General features: G+C 38.5%; 1 protein-coding gene across 1 annotated transcript in view; it reads right to left on the bottom strand.

The window, feature by feature from the left end:
* Positions 1-4,397: 4,397 nt before the first annotated feature.
* LOC112124964 (beta-1,3-glucosyltransferase-like) overlaps positions 4,398-18,770 on the bottom strand; it is a 129,965-nt gene continuing 115,592 nt past the window's right edge. The window contains exons 8-12 of the mRNA XM_029911958.1: positions 17,622-17,735; positions 15,796-15,895; positions 11,689-11,808; positions 9,043-9,187; positions 4,398-5,486 (exon numbers count right to left, since the gene is read on the bottom strand). Of these exons, the coding sequence (XP_029767818.1) occupies positions 5,319-5,486; positions 9,043-9,187; positions 11,689-11,808; positions 15,796-15,895; positions 17,622-17,735 (647 nt within the window). The 3' untranslated portion in view covers positions 4,398-5,318. The remainder of the gene's footprint in view (positions 5,487-9,042; positions 9,188-11,688; positions 11,809-15,795; positions 15,896-17,621; positions 17,736-18,770) is intronic.

Genomic DNA, 18,770 nt, shown 5'->3' with positions numbered 1-18,770 from the left:
CAGGTAGTTGAAAGCAGCTATCAAATCCCGCCTCATTCTTCTCTTCTGCAGACTAAACAATCCCAGTTCCCTCAGCCTCTCCTCACAAGTGCTCCAGCCCCCTAATCTCTTTACCTCTTTAACCACTTAAAATTCACCTTTTGTAGTTAATAAACGTATTTCTTGTTTATAATATAACCCTGTTGGTGCAATTCATAATTTGGGGAGAGGGGTAAGAGGCTGTGCATATCTTCCTCCACATTGAGGGAAGAGGCAGATTTCATAATATACCTTTGTTCTGCACTCCAAGGGAGGTGGACACCTGACTGCTGGGGCAAGTCCCTTAAACTGAGTCTTCCCAGAGCTGATCTCAGTGTCTGTGTCATTCTGCAGTTGGGTGTGGCCCTGCCTGTGTGTGTGTTGGAGGAGGCTTAATAGCCTGGCTCAGCAAGACAGGTAAAAAGGGTGCCCTGCCTGGCAGAACAGGCGGGCTCAGTGGTATCCCGGTACATCAGGTGGCATCTCAAAGGGGGGCAAACCATTACACCAGCATCGCAAGATATTTACATGCCAGATGCACTTAAGATTCATGTGTCCCTTGATGCTTCTACCACCATTCCAGAGGACGTGTCCATGCTGATGACAGGTTCTGCTCAATAACGATCCGAAGCAGTGCGGACCGACACATGTTCATTTTTATCATCTAAGTCAGATGCCACCAGCAGAAGGTTGATTTTCTTTTTTTGGTGGTTTGGGTTCGGTCGTTTCTGAATCAGAGTGTTGCTTTTTTAAGACTCCCAAAAGCATGCTCCACCCTCTCAGATTTTGGAAGACACTTCAGATTCTTAAATCTTGGGTCGAGTGCTGTAGCTATCTTTAGAAATTTCACATTGGTACCTTCTTTACATTTTGTCAAATTTGCAGTGAAAGTGTTCTTCAAATGAACAACATGTGCTGGGTCATCATCCAAGATTGCTATAACATGAAATATATGGCAGAATTTGGGTAAAACAGAGCAGGCGACATACAATTCTCCCCCAAGAAGTTCGGTCACAAATTTAATTAACGCATTATTTTTTTAACGAGTGTCATCAGCTTGGAATGGTGGCTGAAGCATGAAGAGGCATATGAATCTTTAGCGCATCTGGCACGTAAATATCTTGCGATGCCAGCTACAACAGTGCCATATGAACGCCTGTTCTCACTTTCAGGGGACATTGTAATTCAGAAGTGGGCAGCATTATCTACTGTAATTGTAAACAAACTTGTTTGTCTTAGCGATTGGCTGAACAAGAAGTAGGACTGAGTAGACTTGTAGGCTCTAAAGATTTACATTGTTTTGTTTTTGAGTGCAGTTATGTAACAAAAATACCTACATTTGTAAGTTGCACTTTCATGATAAAGAGATTGCACTACAGTATTTGTACGAGGTGAATTGAAAAATATTATTTCTTTTATTTATCATTTTTACAGTGCAAATATTTGTAATGAAAAATAATATAAAGTGAGCACCGTACACTTTGTATTCTGTATTGTAACTGAAATTGACATATTTGAAAATGTAGAAAAACATCCAGAAATGTTTAATAAAATTCAATTGGTATTCTATTGTTTAACAGTGCGATTAATCGTGATAAATTTTTTTGAGTTAATTACGTGAGTTAACTGAGATTAATCAACAGCCCTAATTTAAATTATTATATAGTTGGGAACCCTGAGGTGCACAGTTGCAACACACACAGTATGGGAACTCTCTTATATGTACAAATATAATTTATTAATACATTTAGCACAATCACAAACACCCCAACTCATTAAGGTAGATAGACTACAGAATGTACATCTGCACATCCATATACTCTCACCATCTCTTGTAGAACAACCTGAAGTGTTACCCATCATCTTCCTCATCACCATCACCAGTGGCCGTCACTCTGGCACCTCCCAAGGACTACATCATCTTCTCCTACTGCCCCTGGGCTGCAATGCCACTTTTATCATACGTTACACTGATGCCGTTATGTTTGATGCATATTCAGTAGGGAATTTTCCCCCTATTCCTTATTTCTATTTCCTCACCTCACTAATGTTGGAGGGTCTTTTTTTCTATAGGTTAGTATATCAGTGATCTCAACTTATCATATATGTCAGTTCGTTACCATGGCCCTTTTGTGGTTAGATATCGCATTTGTTATTTCTGTCCTAACCAGTTATTTCGGTTGTGGCGTACCTGTTACGTTTAAAAGGGCATGAACTTAGGAAGCCCCCTATGCCAACCTACTGCAACGCATCCTTTATGTTAAAGCTCGCAGCCATATATGGACTGTATGCTTTAGCTCATCACCATCTATCTAGGTGAAAGGTCCCAAACATATGTATGCTAACTTTGCTTGCTCTGACTTTTCTAGCTCTTTGATCTTAGGACCTGAAGGTTCAGGACTGCATCAGAAGTCTCCCCCAATTCCAACCTCCACAATACTCTCAGCCATCCCAAAGAACTGCAGTAAAAGCTAGGGCAGGGATTGGCAACCTTTGGCATGCGGCCTGCCAGGATAAGCCCCCTGGCAGGCCGGGCCGGTTTGTTTACCTGCCGCGTCTGCAGGTTCAGCCGATTGCAGCTTCCACTGGCTGCGGTTCGCTGCTCCAGGCCAATGGGGGCTGCGGGAAGTGGCGCGGGCCAAGGGATGTGCTGGCTGCCGCTTCCCACAGCCCCCATTGGCCTGGAACCTGCGGACATGGCAGGTAAACAAACCGGCCCGGCCCGCCAGGGGGCTTATCGTGGCGGGCCATGTGCCAAAGGTTGCCGATCCCTGAGCTAGGGTAATGGCAAGATAAGGCAGGGACTTTAAAAAGATGCTTTGTTTGCAGTTCTGGAGGGAAGTTCTGGCTGGCAAGCTATTCTATTCTGTTCATGTTCCTATACCATGCTCATCACCGTGGTATCTGAGTGCCTTCCAGTAGTGCATTAAGCAATGTAACTAAGATTTGTCATGTATTTGTTCTCTCACCTTCTCCCCAGGAGGAGTGTGCACATTGGAGTGTCTTATTTTGGTAGGTGTGGTTTTAGGGTTTTTTTGAATGGTTAAATCATAGTGCCCTCAGACCCGTCTGGTGATATTGTATATTATTTGTTTTGCATTAGCACCTAGGAGCCCCAGCTGTGGACCAGGAATCCATTTTGCAAGGCACTGAACAAACAGAGTTCGTAATCTGCCTTTACCATTTGCACAGAAAGAGACACAGCCAACCAGTGTGGACTAGAGAAAGAGGTCAGGAACCAGAAAGAATAACACTGTTTGAACTCTTTTTCTTTTGGTGCTACTGACCTCTGTTTTGTTAACTTTATAATATTCTATGGTGTATTTACCACAAGGAGTACTGGATAAATGAGTTTAAACATTCCAAAGTGTATTTGGTCTTTGAACAAGGATGGGAACAATGCACTCAAAAATTTAAACAAAGTATGTTTTTATTCAGTTTTAGGCTCGCGCAGTTCTAAACAGTAAACCTAATTAACAATACATCCACAGTACCAAAGAATGTAGCTCTGGTATCAGTAGAAATGTCTACTGTTCAAGGCACTGATATTGGTAAGAAAAAGTTACATTATGTTGGTTACACCTATTTCAACATTATTTTAAAACCACTACGAATGTGATCACTATTCAAATGCTTAAAAATCCACAAGCTACATTCACAAAAATGTGCATACTTCTCAGTGATTACCAAATTACTTCCCCATTTAGACTTGGAGTAAATATTGCATTACTCTGGAACTGAAACAAGTGCTGAACTACAGAAAATATTTTAAAACATGTACAAATAAACAATTTTGGTAATATGGCTTTAAGACCCTGCATTTGGTTACAACATAGCAAGCAAAGTTAGATAACAGCATATACACACGATATGCTGTTGTCTTAAAAGGAAAAAATCCTTTACTGTATAAAAATTAGTTTAGAACATACTAAAGCCAGATTTTATACAAATATCTTTACAAAACTGAATTATACATAGAAAACAAACAAAAAAGTCAAATATGCAGCACTCTTCACATGTTAATATTATACCCATTATATTACTTAGTTGTATATTTTTACTATGTATATTGTAGATCAGGGATTGGCAACCTTTGGCACACGGCTCGCCAGGGTAAGCACCCTGGCGGGCCGGGCCGGTTTGTTTACCTGCCGCGTCTGCAGGTTCGGCCAATCGCGGCTCCCACTGGCCGCAGTTCGCCGTCCCAGGCCAATGGGGGCACGGGAAGCGGCAGCCACCACATCCCTTGACCCGCGCCGCTTCCCGCAGCCCCCATTGGCCTGGGATGGCAAACCGCGGCCAGTGGGAGCCGCGATCAGCTGAACCTGCGGACGCGGCAGGTACACAAACCGGCCCGGCCCGCCAGGGTGCTTACCCTGGCGGGCCGTGTGCCAGAGGTTGCCAATCCCTGCTGTAGATGATATAAATTATGGATGTTACAAACTAATTTTTAGCTCGGCACTTAGATACTATGGTGATGTGCACATTATAAATATCTAAACATTAGATTTTCAAAATTCCTTAAGAGACAAACATTTATATTTGCCAAAGATAGAAACGGTCACCTAGGTTTTTTAATGAACCATGGCAACATCTTGTAGTCAATTTAAGAATCCCAGACTTTTCTTTGGATTTCCTAGGGTGGTATTTCCTACAAAAGCTAACATGTTTAAAGGTAAAATAGTAGTTCAAACTCAAAAGGGAGTCATCTATCCCATGCATCTGCAACATCTCTATTTGGATACAATACAAAGTACAGTACATGACGTTTTCTTTCCAGACCACTGTTCATTAAAATACACATCTCCTTACCCTTTCATTACCTAAGGACTGATTCTGACTGATTTCAAGAACCCAGAAGTTCTTCTGAAGTCATTGGGAAGTGTAGGTATTCAGTACCTTTTAGAATTAGGCCCCTAAATATGGAACTTAGGCCACTACTAGTCAGTGAGGAAAAGAGAAATGTGAATTGCTGGTGTTTCACAGAGAATTCCAACAGGGAACATACAAAAATACTGTATACGACATTTAAAATGTCAAATACGATGGTCACAAGATTCAAAATTCAAGGTATTTCTGACAATAAATCCTCAAACCACACACACACACACACACACACATACACAAAATCAAGCTGGTTCCCTCTTCCTTTTCTAACAAGTGTAACACGTACTGGATTGAAACATTCAATGTTCTATGCAATATGGCAGACAAGTAGTACAACACAACACCAAAACTACAGTACAGCCTGTCTCTCACTAATCTGCAGTACCTTATTGAGATTTAAAATATTTTATATATTATAAATCTTCCCTTATACGTCTCTGTTTCTTTTCAGTAAATGAATCTTCCATCTTTGGTGCCAGCCATGTGAAATACACCTTGACTGGATCAACGTTCCAATGCTTGTGAAATGATATTGGAATTTGGTGAGCAAGGTAGTCCTTTGGATAGTCCATTGGTCTTGCCTAAGATGGGAGGATAAAACAAAAATACTAGTTATCACTGGTTTAAAAAATGCTGTTTTAGAACAGTAAAGTGAATTTTGGATAAAGAATCATCACTCAATAAACCTCTCATCTCGAATGTTTTGACATCAGTAATATAGTATTACTGTAAAAGATTCCATAATTATTGCAGTCATTTTTACATAGTCCTATTAAACTGACTGGCTTGCATTAATTTATATTAATGTATCCGACTTTTAAGGACTGCAATCATCATGGTGTTTGAGTCCTACTACTCAGCTAGACAAGGTTATAACTAGGGTTGTCAAGCGATTAAAAAAATTAATCACACTGTTAATAGAATACCATTTATTTAAATATTTTTAGATGTTTTCTACATTTTCAAGTATATTGATTTCAATTACAACACTATACAAAGTGTACAGTGCTCACTTTATATTTATTTTTATTACAAATATTTGCATTGTAAAAACAAAAGAAATACTATTTTTCAATTCACCTAATACAAGTATGGTAGTGCAATCTCTTTACCATGAAAGTTGAACTTACAAATGTAGAATTATGTATAAAAAATAACTACATTCAAAAATAAAAGTATGGAAAACTTTAGAGCCTATGAGTCCACTGAGTCCTACTGCCTGTTCAGCCAATCACTCAAACAAGTTTCTTTACATTTGCAGGAGATACTGCTGCCCGCTTCTTGTTTACAATGTCACCTGAAAGTGAGAACAGGCGTTCGTGTGGCACTGTTGTAGCCAGCATCAGAAGATATTTACGTGCCAGATGTGCTAAAGATTCATATGTCCCTTCATGCTTCAACCACCATTCCAGAGTGTTGCTCTTTTAAGACTTCTGAGAGCATGCTCCACACCCTGTCCCTCTCAGATTTTGGAAGGCACTTCAGATTCTTAAACCTTGGGTCGAGTGCCTTAGCTATCTTTAAAAATCTCACATTGGTGCCTTCTTTGCGTTTTGTCAAATCTGCGGTGAAAGTGTACTTAAAACGAACAACATGTGCTGGGTCATCATTCGAGACAGCTATAACATGAAATATATGGCAGAATGTGGATAAAACAGAGCAGGAGACATACAATTCTCCCCCAAGATGTTCAGTCACATTTAATTAACACATTATTTTTTTAACAAGTGTCATCAGCATGGAAGCATGTCCTCTGGAATAGTGGCCGAATCATGAAGGGGTATATGAATGTTTAGCATATCTGGCACGTAAATACCTTGGCAATGCCGGCTCCAAAATTGCCTTTTCTCACTTTCAGGTGACACTGTAAATAAGAAGAGGGCAGCATTATCTCCCGTAAATGTAAACAAACTTGTTTGTCTGAGCGATTGGCTGAACAAGAAGTAGGACTGAGTGGACTTGTAGGCTCTAAAGTTTTATATTGTTTGGTTTTGGGATGCAGTTATGTAACAAAAAATATATATATATATATTTGTAAATTGCACTTTCACAATAAAGAGATTGCACTCCAGTACTTGTATGAGGTGAATTCAAAAATACTATTTCTTTTGTTTGTCATTTTTACAGTGCAAATATTTGTAATAAAAAATAATATAAAGTGAACATTGTACACTTTGTATACTGTGTTGTAATTGAAATCAATATATTTGAAAATGTAGAAAAATATCCAAAAATATTTAATACATTTCAATTGGTATTCTATTGTTTAACTGTGTGATTAAAACGTGTGTGATTAATTTTTTGAGTTAATCGCATGAGTTAACTGCGATTAATCAACAGCCCTCGTTATAACATGTAAAAGTAGTAATAGAGCGAAACAACTAGAATATTTTCACAAATGTTTGTATTATGTTTTCAATTACATTTTCATGTTGAAACAAACTGCAAAATTTTAAAGTAATGTAGAATGAACTCATAGTCAGTCTGTTTTGAGGGGACCTGCCAGTTTAGAAATTATCATATTGAAATGATTTAATGACTAGCTGATTTCACAGTCTTTGCCAAGTTGGGAATATGAAAGATATAGAAATGAGGGATAATCTTAACTGGCCAGGCACACCAAAAACAAATAAAACTTAGAAAAAGTACTTGGCCTGGATTTTTTTCACTATTTGTTTTCTTTATTCACAACGCAACTCCAGACCTCCTTATCCCAGATAATCCCAAAAAGAAACATTAACTTTTTATAGCTTTATTTTAGGGGTTGCTAGAAGCTAATTGCTCTCTCTCTCTATATATATATATATATATACACACACACACACACACACACACATATTCCACCACAAAAGATTCTTACAACCCTTTTTTGAGAAGCTTTTATGTTGATGCAGCACACCTTTGAACTGGGGCAGGAGGAAAGCCCTCGGGCTAGAGAAGTGTCTTTTCTTTGTCCTTTGAAATTCCATTTAAGTTTTGCTGAGATATAGATTTTTGAAAATTGTCATTTCCCTTATCTCACTTGCGTTTCCTCAGAAAATTTTTGAGACTGCCAAAATAATAATTAAACACAAGCATTCTGAAGTGCTGCTACAACTGCTGCAATACTGATTTTTAAATGCTTTGGATCTGCAGGAGCAGCTGCTGGATGTGGGGCAGCAAGAGGAAAGCTGAGCCAGGCTCTGTCCCCAGCAACCCACATCCCCACTCTGGAGGCACCATATAGCAAGAGCTCCCTCAGGTCCTTCCTGGGAGGAAAGGGAAAGCCAGTCTGAGCTCTCCCCAACAACCCCCTAAAGCGTATTCTTCTTTAGGATCACAGTTTTTCCTGTCAAATGGTTGAAGTCTGTGCTGCAGGCAGAAGGGTCAGGGTTCAAATGCTACTGCTGATGCATGATTTTGTGTCTGTATGGGGGGTGTTATTACAGTTGCACATAATATAATTTTCACATTTTTCCTTTTAAGAAAAACCTAGGAAATTACATTAAAAATGTTAAGAAAACGTTGCAAAGGTTGTAAAGTCAAATACTTTAAAGTTAAGAAATGCCACATTTGTGGTTGCCTAAAGAGGCAGATAGACACAGAATAGAATCATAGAATATCAGGGTTGGAAGGGACCTCAGGAGGTCATCTAGTCCAACCCCCTGCTCAAAAAAGGACCAATCCCCAGACAGATTTTTGCCCCCGATCCCTAAATGGCCCCCTCAAGGATTGAACTCACAACCCTAGGTTTAGCAGGCCAATGCTCAAACCACTGAGCTATCCCTCCCCCCATACAGTATTTTCAATTTGAATAGTATTTTCAAAAGCACTTCCAATCAGACTTAGGCACTTCATTGTTTTTGAAAATCCCACTAGGTGCCTAAGCAACTAAATTTAGTCATTTGTCATTGCCAGGGGAGGGGGACTGAGACATCTCTGTAGCACTATTAAAATGGGTATTTGCCCACATTTTACATTTTTTAAAATCTACTTTATCTGTTTTCTCAGACTTTTTCTGGGTGGAAGGGGTGAGCAGGGGGAGGTTGTAGTGGGAATGTCTGCTACTGGGACAGGGATTTTAAGGAGTTGGGTGCACTTTAAATGAATAAGTTAAATAAATATCATTTTCAATACTTGTAAAAATGTGTCTCTCACCTGATGGAAAAGTGGGCAGTGTGTTATGGGGATTCCTAAACCACTGAAACACATTCCAAGGACCATATCATCTGGAGCATCATTGCTGTAACACTGGCATTTACTAGCAAGTAGTTTTTGGATTGCTTCTCTGCTGAAAACCATCCTAAACAATAAAAGCAAACAGAAAGTGTGAGACACTCATTACTAATATAGCTGAATAACTGTAAACAATTTCCATTTATTAAGTCTTACTCAATGGAATAAAATCACAACATGGATTTGTTGGTGCATAGTATTTGGGAAACTGAAAGATGTTAGGAGATAGCATTCAGGCTTGAATTCTTAATGAGGATTTTTCTGAGACATATTTATTCTAGATAGTAAAATCAAATTATGATGTGATTTATTTAATTACAGAAAATCTTAATTACCCCAAATTTTACTTGGTAGTGATCCTTACCTGTCCCTTACCTCCACACATTTTTTCTTGATGCAGGGTGAGGGGAGAACTCTGTTTGGAGGAATGGAGAATATACATAGGACATGTAGAGTATTCAGAAATCCTGTCGTTACATAATTTAGTCTCGTGTCTGAAGTTGATGTGTGTGTTTTTATATGAACTGAATACTCATCTCTTTTCCCCTCCTCTGAAACTATCTACTAAAAATGCAATTATAAAAAGTATTTAATGAAGTATCTATATTGTGAAAAATGTTTTAAGCTAAAAAAAAAAAAAGTTACTCTTGACAAAAATATCTAACTTTTAACAGATGATTTTCTTGTGGGTTCCACTTGTTTTGGATTTGCTTCTTGCATAGTTTGGTAAAAACATTTTGTTTTTTCTTCTATCTTGTTCATCTGGATAATTAGAACGCAGCAGTATAAAAAAAAGAGAAAACTAAATCTGAACTGCCATTTTTCCTGGTAACATGTTACATATCGCAATCATATATTAGAGCTCTGTCCACAGGAACAGACCAATATCTTAAACTGTGCAGCAAAGTTTTACTGTTCAGCTTGGCTCCCTATGACTGTTCATTGAAATATCATCTGCAGCATGGATGCCTTCAGGTCTCTACCAGTAAAACAAGCCTCTGATAGCTGCTGCTCCACAGAAGTCTCATGATGATCCAGAGCTCTGCAGCTGAGGACATACTCTCTTGCTTCACATTCTATGACTCTCCCTTCTCTGTCTATAACTCCATCCAGTTTTACCACTATATATGGTAAACTAGATGTTAAGGAAGCTCATCATAGCTGCCCAACTCTCCACAAGATATTCTCTTCTTTTTTTGGCAAAAAACACCTGCTTGAGTTCACTCGCTATAACAGAATCCTTAAATGGCAGCTGGTGTGTCGACTCAGATACATCCAATACAAAATTCAAGGAAAAGGTTTTGAATATTGTCAGGATCAATGTTGTTAAAGGCTTTAGAAACAGCAGTGCCAATTTAAGGTCAATCTGCTAGGCAAACAGGAAAAAGAATAGAGCGCAGGCATAATATAATCCTAACCAGTCATGTTGCTGTATTCTGATCAAGCTGCAAGCAAAGGAGCAACTGTATTGAAAACCTTGAAAAAAGGAAGTTATAGTAATCATGACTGGAACACCATGTGTTGCTGTTGAAAAGTTGTCATAGAAGAATAAAATAAATAGTATAAAGTTAGCAAATTAAAAACCCCACGACTTGATAACAGAAAGGGCATGGTCAAAGTGATTACAAGATCTTTAACTTTACTCACTACCTGCCAAAAAATCTCCTCAACAATAAACAGGAATATGAAGGAGAAGTGAGCTATTTTATATACATATCTTCACAGACCTGAGTACCAGAAAGCTATGATGGTTCTTGAAGGTATAGTAAAAATCACAGTACAAACAACAGAAAATATAAAAAATCTGTTCGTAATTGGCAAGCACTCCAGCATCAAAAGAAAGGGGTAAACTCTGCATAATTAAGAATGATGGGCACATTCCCAGGCTATGCAAGACAATGAAAACGCCAGCCAATTAGTCTTATTTATTTATGGACATAAATAAATATTATACTAACTCAGTTTTTTTCCTGGAGAATACCGATTTTACGTGTTTTAAGGGCATTCAGAGCATGGGACTGAATAATTTAGATTTTAACTTATCTAAATAGAATAATGGATCTACAACTACCCAACAAACAAAATGGACAGAGATTAGAACCACAAGCGATGGATCTCACTAATGTTATTTGGATCAACCTAGAAGATCATGGATATATTCATCTGAAACCCAAATCATTCACCAAATCCATTGGGAAATTATAGTTCTCAACCATAAGGACTGGACAATCGATCTGCAATGATCTCTCTACAACAGAAACTATCTTTCATTGATACCAACACTAAAGAACTCACTCGCCTACCTCTTCAGAACATGAGTTAAAAACCAAAATGGAGACAATCACTTTCACTCACACATAGACAAAAAAAGAGGGAGAGGGATGGTCCCGCAGCAAAGGCAATAACTGTGCTCTAAGCCCCCCCCCCCCGCTTTTACTGCCACTACATTATATCATGTGATAAAACATTATTCTTGTCACCTCTGTGTGATCTATAATATTCCAAAACATTTGCATTGGAAGAATGACTGTTTTAGCTCTCAGTAGGATTTGAAATAAAGTAAGTTACCCTCCTCCGCCAGTGATATAACTATATCCTCCTGTTCCCAATCCGTAGCCATAACGCTCTCCAAGAAACACTGGTTCATTTGGGTCATAGCAGCTGAGTAATCTCCGGAGCCTAAAGATACTAAAATGAGAGTCCATTTATTAAAAATATATTAAATCAGATATAGATCTTTATTTCTTTAAAACAAGTTTCAAAATACTTAAACTGACAACTTAAAAGGCATTTTGGAATACAGTATAGAAAAATACATGTAAATTAATTGTGAGAATTCCAGGTAAAATAGTCAGGCGATCTGAACTTGGTAATGGAAGTTTAAAGCTAATTAGGCCATTTCCTTTGAAAAATAATTCATAATACTTCAAATGATTAACTAGATAGTTCATAAAACATTTCTCAAAAGAAACAAATATGTTCCTCAGCAACACTGAGTCTTCAATTTTAAAGTATACTTGGATTTTTCCAGACTACACTGAAAGAAGGGTAGGGAGGTAGAATTTTCGAAGACTGAAAGGCTAACAATACTGCCGTGATCTGTGGCCTTATTTTATTATTATTATTATTATTTATATGACAGTAACAAAAAGAGTCCCAAGTACAGTAACTCCTCACTTAACGTTGTAGTTATGTTCCTGAAAAATGCGACTTTAAGGAAAATGATGTTAAGCGAATCCAATTTCCCCATAAGGATTAATGTAAATGAGGGGGTTAGGTTCCAGGGAAATTTTTTTCACGAGACAAAAGACTATATATATATATATATATATACACACACACACACACAATATAAGTTTTAAACAAACAATTTAATACTGGTACACAGTGATGATGATTGTGAAGCTTGGTTGAGGTGGAGGAGTCAGAGGGTGGGATATTTCCCTTACTGCTAAATGATGAACTAGCAATTGGCTGAGCCCTCAAGGGTTAACTCTCTCACTCTGCAAGGCAGCAGGAATGGAGGGAGATATGCTCATTTCCCTTAAGTACACTACCTTGTTAATTAGATCAGCTTGCTGAGACCGCAGCTGCTACAAGCTCCTTCTGTCCTGAGCCCTGCTCTAAGGAATATGGGGTAAGCGGGGTGCAGGAGCAGGGGGGAGAGGGACACCCTGACATTAGCCTCCCTCTTCCTTCCCTCCTCTTCCCCCCCCCTCCGGCACAGCAAGCAGGAGTCTCTGGGAGCAGCTCCAAGGCAGAGGGCAGGAGCAGCACATGGCAGTGGGGGAAGGGACACAGCTGAACTGCAGGCAGCTGCTGCACAGGGAGCTTAGGGGAGCGGGGAGCTGATAGGGGGCTGCCGGTCCACCCTGGTTCCAAGCCCCCACCAGCTAGCTGCAACGCGCTGCTCATCCTGCAAGCAGTAGACAAAGGACGTTAGAAGGGAGGAGTTACTGTAGGATCAGGATCTCAAAGACAATCTTTGCTTGGGCCTCTTCATGCTACTCTAAAATGATTTTACAGCTAAACTAACACAAACTGCAAAAAAGGTGCTCTAGGTCAGTGGTTCTCAACCCTTCCACACTACTTTACCCCTTTCAGGAGTCTGATTTGTTTTGTGTACCCCAAGTTTTATCTCACTTAAAAACTACTTGCAAGCAAAATCAGACATAGAAATACAAAAGTGTCACAGAACACTATTACTGAAAAATTGCTTACTTTCTCTGTTTGTCTGTATGAAATTTTAAGTTTGTACTGACTTTGCTAGTGCCTTTTTATGTACCCTGTTGTAAAACTAGGCAAATATCTATATGAGTTGATGTGCCCCTTAGAAGACCTCTGTTTACCCCCAGGGGTATGCATACCCCTTGTTGAGAACCACTGCTCTAGTTCAGCCACAAACTATGGACAGGAATCATTGCATGTGTGTATATATAAAAACATTCCAAATTTTTTCTTTTAAAGAAAATCTGATCCTATTGTTTTAAAATCTGTTCCCCTGACCTTTCAAATGGCAGATTTGATGCCTTTATGCACAATGAGTAGCACTTTGCTCCATATGTATGGTGTAAGGTACTATTAAACACTGAATAATCTGGTTCTAAATCCATTTACTTCTATTTTTCTTTTTTAAACCTCTATTTCATTCCTTTTTATAACCTCTATTTCCATACTTTATATCTTTATACTTTTGAACTACTCCTTTCTCTCTTAAAACTGGTTTTGATGTATTCCACAACGTACTTAGAGAAGAGAGATATCTTTAATAGCTTAATAAATAATTTCAAAATTGCTATTCAAGCAGAATAATTACGTCTGGATTTTGTAACTGAATTATTCATTCTCTAAACCAGAGTCGGAGTCTCTCTCTTGTCAAATGATTTATCATCAACACAGGTGGCAAACTGGAACACTTGTTAAAATTCTTATTTCATAGTCAGTCATTATATTCTCCCCAAAACATTAACTCAGTCTTTGGATAACAGCTTCATTGATCATAGTGTTATCATACCATATAGAATTAAGATTTCAATAGCTATCAATTAGCTATAATTAATTTCTCTTCCCTTTTTAATTCCCTTCCTTTCTTTTGTTCAATCAAAAAGAATGAGGAATTATGTAATTTTTTACAGTAATCTCCAAAGTAATGAGCATCAGTTTTTGTAATCTGGTGTGGAAAATATGCTGAGAAATTACTATAGTACAGATGATGGAATTTTTAGTTCATGGGAATTTTTGATATTTTGAAATCTGGTTTCAGTCTAATTTAAGAATTACCCATGAACTGGGGAGTCTGAAAAATTTTATTTGAAAACATGGTGTTTCTGAACAAAAAAATGCATCCTCTGATCTTGGCAAATGCTGCGTGAAACTGACATAATTCTTGTCAGTTTCACTACTCTCCACCACTGAACAGGAGAGGTGAAACTGACAACAATTGTATCAGTTTTTCAATTAGTAGTTGCTGGGCCTTCTACAGTCTGTAGCTCCTGGGCAGACCCACCATGCAGACTGTCTTGGGCTGGGGCTGCAGAGCTTCCAGACTGCTGGGCCAGCTGGCTCCCTAAACTCTTGGGGCAGTTCGTACCAGGACTTCCAGGCTCCTGACTCCATGGCACTGAACCTGGAAGCCCCTAGAGCCTGAGGCTCCTTCTATCAAGTTGGGAGCTGAGCCCTGTTAGAGCCTGGGTCCCAGACTTCTAGGCTCCCAGCTTCATGGCAGCCTGGAAGCCCTGAGACATGTTGCCCCACAGCTGCAGATCCTGGAAGCGCTGGGATTTTTGGAGCAGGTTGCAGGGCAGGGCTGCGCCCGAGCTACAAACCCTGGAGTCCTGATTCTGGGGCAGTCCCAGGCTCCCCAGCAACCCCAGGAACCAGACAGGGTTCTGATAGAAGCCTGCCTGTGATTCAATAAAAAGTTGTTGAACCCAAGGTATTTCTGCAAAACACTTGGGGTTCGACAATTTGTATTTTCCGACGAAACAGGAAATTCCCAACAGCTCTAATTTATTCCTCATTTGTCACTGTGGGATCACCATTACTCCATGTGAGTTCTGCAACACCAACTCCCCTTCAAAATGTGTTGAATGTAAAGCAGTAAATGCGTATTTTTCTGCTTCTCCATGACTGTTCAAATTACCAACTTGCTATTTCTTTGAAAGCAATAATAAAATATAATTTACTAATCTACTTTGAAAGAGACAGTAAACATTTCTAGGGCGTTTCTTTTTTAGAAAATTAGATTGTGTTCAAACATGACAATTTTCTAACAAAGCCAAGCCCTAGACATAGGTATGGTTGGCTGTTAGGACTAAGAATGGGTTTGGAGCCCTCATCCTCTGGGATCTGCTCCACATCAGGAAAATGCACTGTATTAGAAAATGTGTTAACTTAAAGTTAGTCACAACCAGTTAATGCCTTATATGCTCTTGTATCAACAGATTGCAATATATGACTGTCACATATTCAAAGTAGTGACAGATTATTATGTGTATAAATTATTTGTTATAGGAGATTTTATAAGAGTAAACTGTATTTTTAAAAGGAGTCCAGGAATATATGGAGCAAAAGATAGTGCTCCTATTTACTGGAGTATAAATCAAAATAAATAAATATTTCTAAAACTCTTATTAATACAAATTAAGAGCATTTCTGAAATACTGTAATTCGTACCTTATTAAGGTGTCATCATCCACAATGACTAACCATGGTGTTTTGGAAGAGCTGTGATTCAAAAATCTTTCCAAAATGGCAAAAGTCTTCCCGCAATGACCTAAAAGGGGGAGGAATAAGAGAAAGAACATACTGTACATTGTTTTTGAGAGAGAGAGAGAGAGAGAGAGTGTGTGCGTGCGTGTGTGTGTGTGTGTGTGTGTACAATTATTTGTAAATTAATCTGAATGACACATTGTACTGGATAATACAGTGTTGACCAAAGTATTGAAACATGTTTGTGCAGATAATGGCAAAGTGGCAAAGGAGCTGAGGATCCAAATTTCAATTTGTATTGTAGAGATTTTGATTTGGATGTGATTCCACAATAGGCTCCTTTCTATGAGGCAACATGGCCTACTGAGCAGGGCACTAGACTATGATTCCAGAGACCTGGGTTCTGTTCCCTGGTCTACCACTGGCCTGCTGGGTGACCAGGGCCAAACCAACTCACTTCTGTTTCCCCATCCATAAAATGGGGATAATGTAATTACTTCCTTTGTAAAATGCTTTGAGGTCTATGCGTGAAATGTGCTATATAAGTATTATTCATACCCATAAATTAAACTTAACAATGCACCAGGTCAGTATATAATTAGATTTGTTTTGTTAAGACTTGAGTGGGCACAACCAATCAATGGAATAATCAAAGGTATAGGCATTAACTCTGATTAAATCATAGCTCCTGATAGCTTCCCCAAAGCAAAAGCTTTAGAATTTAATAAAAAGCAGTGTTTTATAGCTGGTAAGTGAGAATCAAAATGGCAAAAGAAATAAAGAGTCATACAAGCTTAGTTAAAGCTAAAAATGTCTTCCAGGAAGATCAAACTGTAAATCACGAACACTCACTAAAAATCACTTGTGTTCAAGAGAGATATTTCAGAAGCAATTAACACTATTAATGCGTCATGTAATAAAAAAACAAACAAATAAGATTGAGGTATTATAGTTGGGATTTTTTCAACAAAAACACTTTTTGACACACAGCAGAATATTTTTGGTTAAAAACTTCGCTTTTTTTCCTCCTGGCATTGAGAACCTCTATTTATCTATACTTTTTTTTTAATCCATTAACATAATAAAAATGGATTTACAGCAAATGTTTCCAGTTCTATGCTATCCATTGAAGAGAAATACACCAAGTGAAGTGTGTGAAAGAAGGCAATAAAATGAGAATGAACAAACCACTGAAGCCATAGTATCGAAGGCTTTTTTCTGTTCAAGGGCACCTTAAATTATTACTTTAAACTACTATGTTACGTGCTCAGACAAAATACTGTTTGATTTTTCCATTTAGTTTCAACGTTTAAAAACACAGGCATACTAGATGTAGGCACATATTACTTTGAAACCATCTTGTAAGTGCTTCGTGCTACAGCAACCAGTTGGCATCATATAAGGTCTTCTGTTATGAATGTATCACTCTGACACTGCTACTGCAACAACCTTAATATCAACAAGATTGATAGAATAGTGATGGCAGAAGGAAACATTTCAACAGACAGAAAACTGTCCACTCAGGCATTTTTACTGTGCCCACGTCCATAGTAGCGAGGCATCAGATCATAAGAAAATGATTCTGTCCAAAGGAACTGTATTCTCCACCCATCTCTTGTTTTGTGTGATTAGTAAGAAGAATTTTTAGTTTATTTTTACTTCCAAAGGACTGTGCTACAAAAATGTAACACTTCAGCATAACTTACTATACACTGAATAGACATTTCACCTTGAAAACTTATCATACTCATACAATTAAATTGTCTGTAAAGATAATATTAGAAGCTTACCTCTTTCAGTATTAGGTACTCCTAAATCTATAGTAGGAATGGAGGTCTCTGCATAATCACTATAATATTCAACAAGGGTAGCCTCACCTTCCCAGGTCTGCTTTACAATCGGTACTGAAAAATAATTAGTCGTATTGAAACATAAGAATGGCCATACTAGGTCAGACCAATGGTCCACCTAGCTCAGTATCCTGTCTTCCAACAGTGGCCAATGCCAAGGTGCTTCAGAGCGAATGAACAGGGCAATTATTGAGTGATTCGTGCCCTGTTGTACACTTGCAGCATCTGGCAGTCAGAGGCTAGCGACACTCACACCATGGGGTTGTATGCCTGACCTTCTTGCCTAATAGCCATTCATAGACCTATCCCTCCAGGAACTTACCTAATACTTTTTTTAATCCAGTCATAATTTTGGCCTTCAGAACATTCCCTGGCAATGAGTTCCACAGGTTTACTGTGCAGTGTGTGAAGAAGTATGTCCTTTTGTTTGTTTTAAACCTACTGACTATTAATTTCATTGGGTGACCACTTGTTCTTGTGCTATGTGAAGGAGAAAATAACACTTCCTTATTCTCTTTTTCCACACCATTCATGATTTTATAGACCTCTATCATATTCTCTCCCCCTGCTTAGTTGTCTCTTTTCCAAGCTGAAAAGTCCCTGTCTTTTTAATTTCTCCTCAGAGGGAAGCTGTTCCATTCCCTTAATCATTTTTGCTGCCATTCTCTGTACCTTTTCCTATTCTAATATATCTTTTTGAGATGGGGCAACCAGAACTGCATGCAATATTCAAGGTGTGAGCATACCATAGATTTATATAGTGGCATTATGATATTTACTATCTTATTTTCTATCCCTTTGCTAATGGTTCCTAACATTGTTAGCTTTTTTCACTGCAATGCACATTGAGTGGATGTTTTCAGAGAATTATCCATGATAAACTGCCAAGATCTCTTTCTTGATTGGTAACAGCTAATTTAGAAACATAAGTAGCTACCGTTTATTTAAATGGCTGTACTGACCAAATTAAACCAGAGTGCTTTTCAGTGAGGCCAAAGGCAAAGTGGAAAAACACTGCTTGGAAAGTTTTAGTTACATACATTGCTTATGCTGCAGGAATAGCTCCACGTATAACAAATGGAATTATAC

This window comes from Terrapene carolina, unplaced genomic scaffold (assembly GCF_002925995.2).
Source record: "Terrapene carolina triunguis isolate 2854851 unplaced genomic scaffold, T_m_triunguis-2.0 Scaffold139, whole genome shotgun sequence".
NCBI classification, from domain to species: Eukaryota; Metazoa; Chordata; order Testudines; family Emydidae; genus Terrapene; species Terrapene triunguis.
The sequence above is the reverse complement of the archived record's forward strand: the minus strand, read 5'-3'. Positions and strand labels throughout refer to the sequence as shown.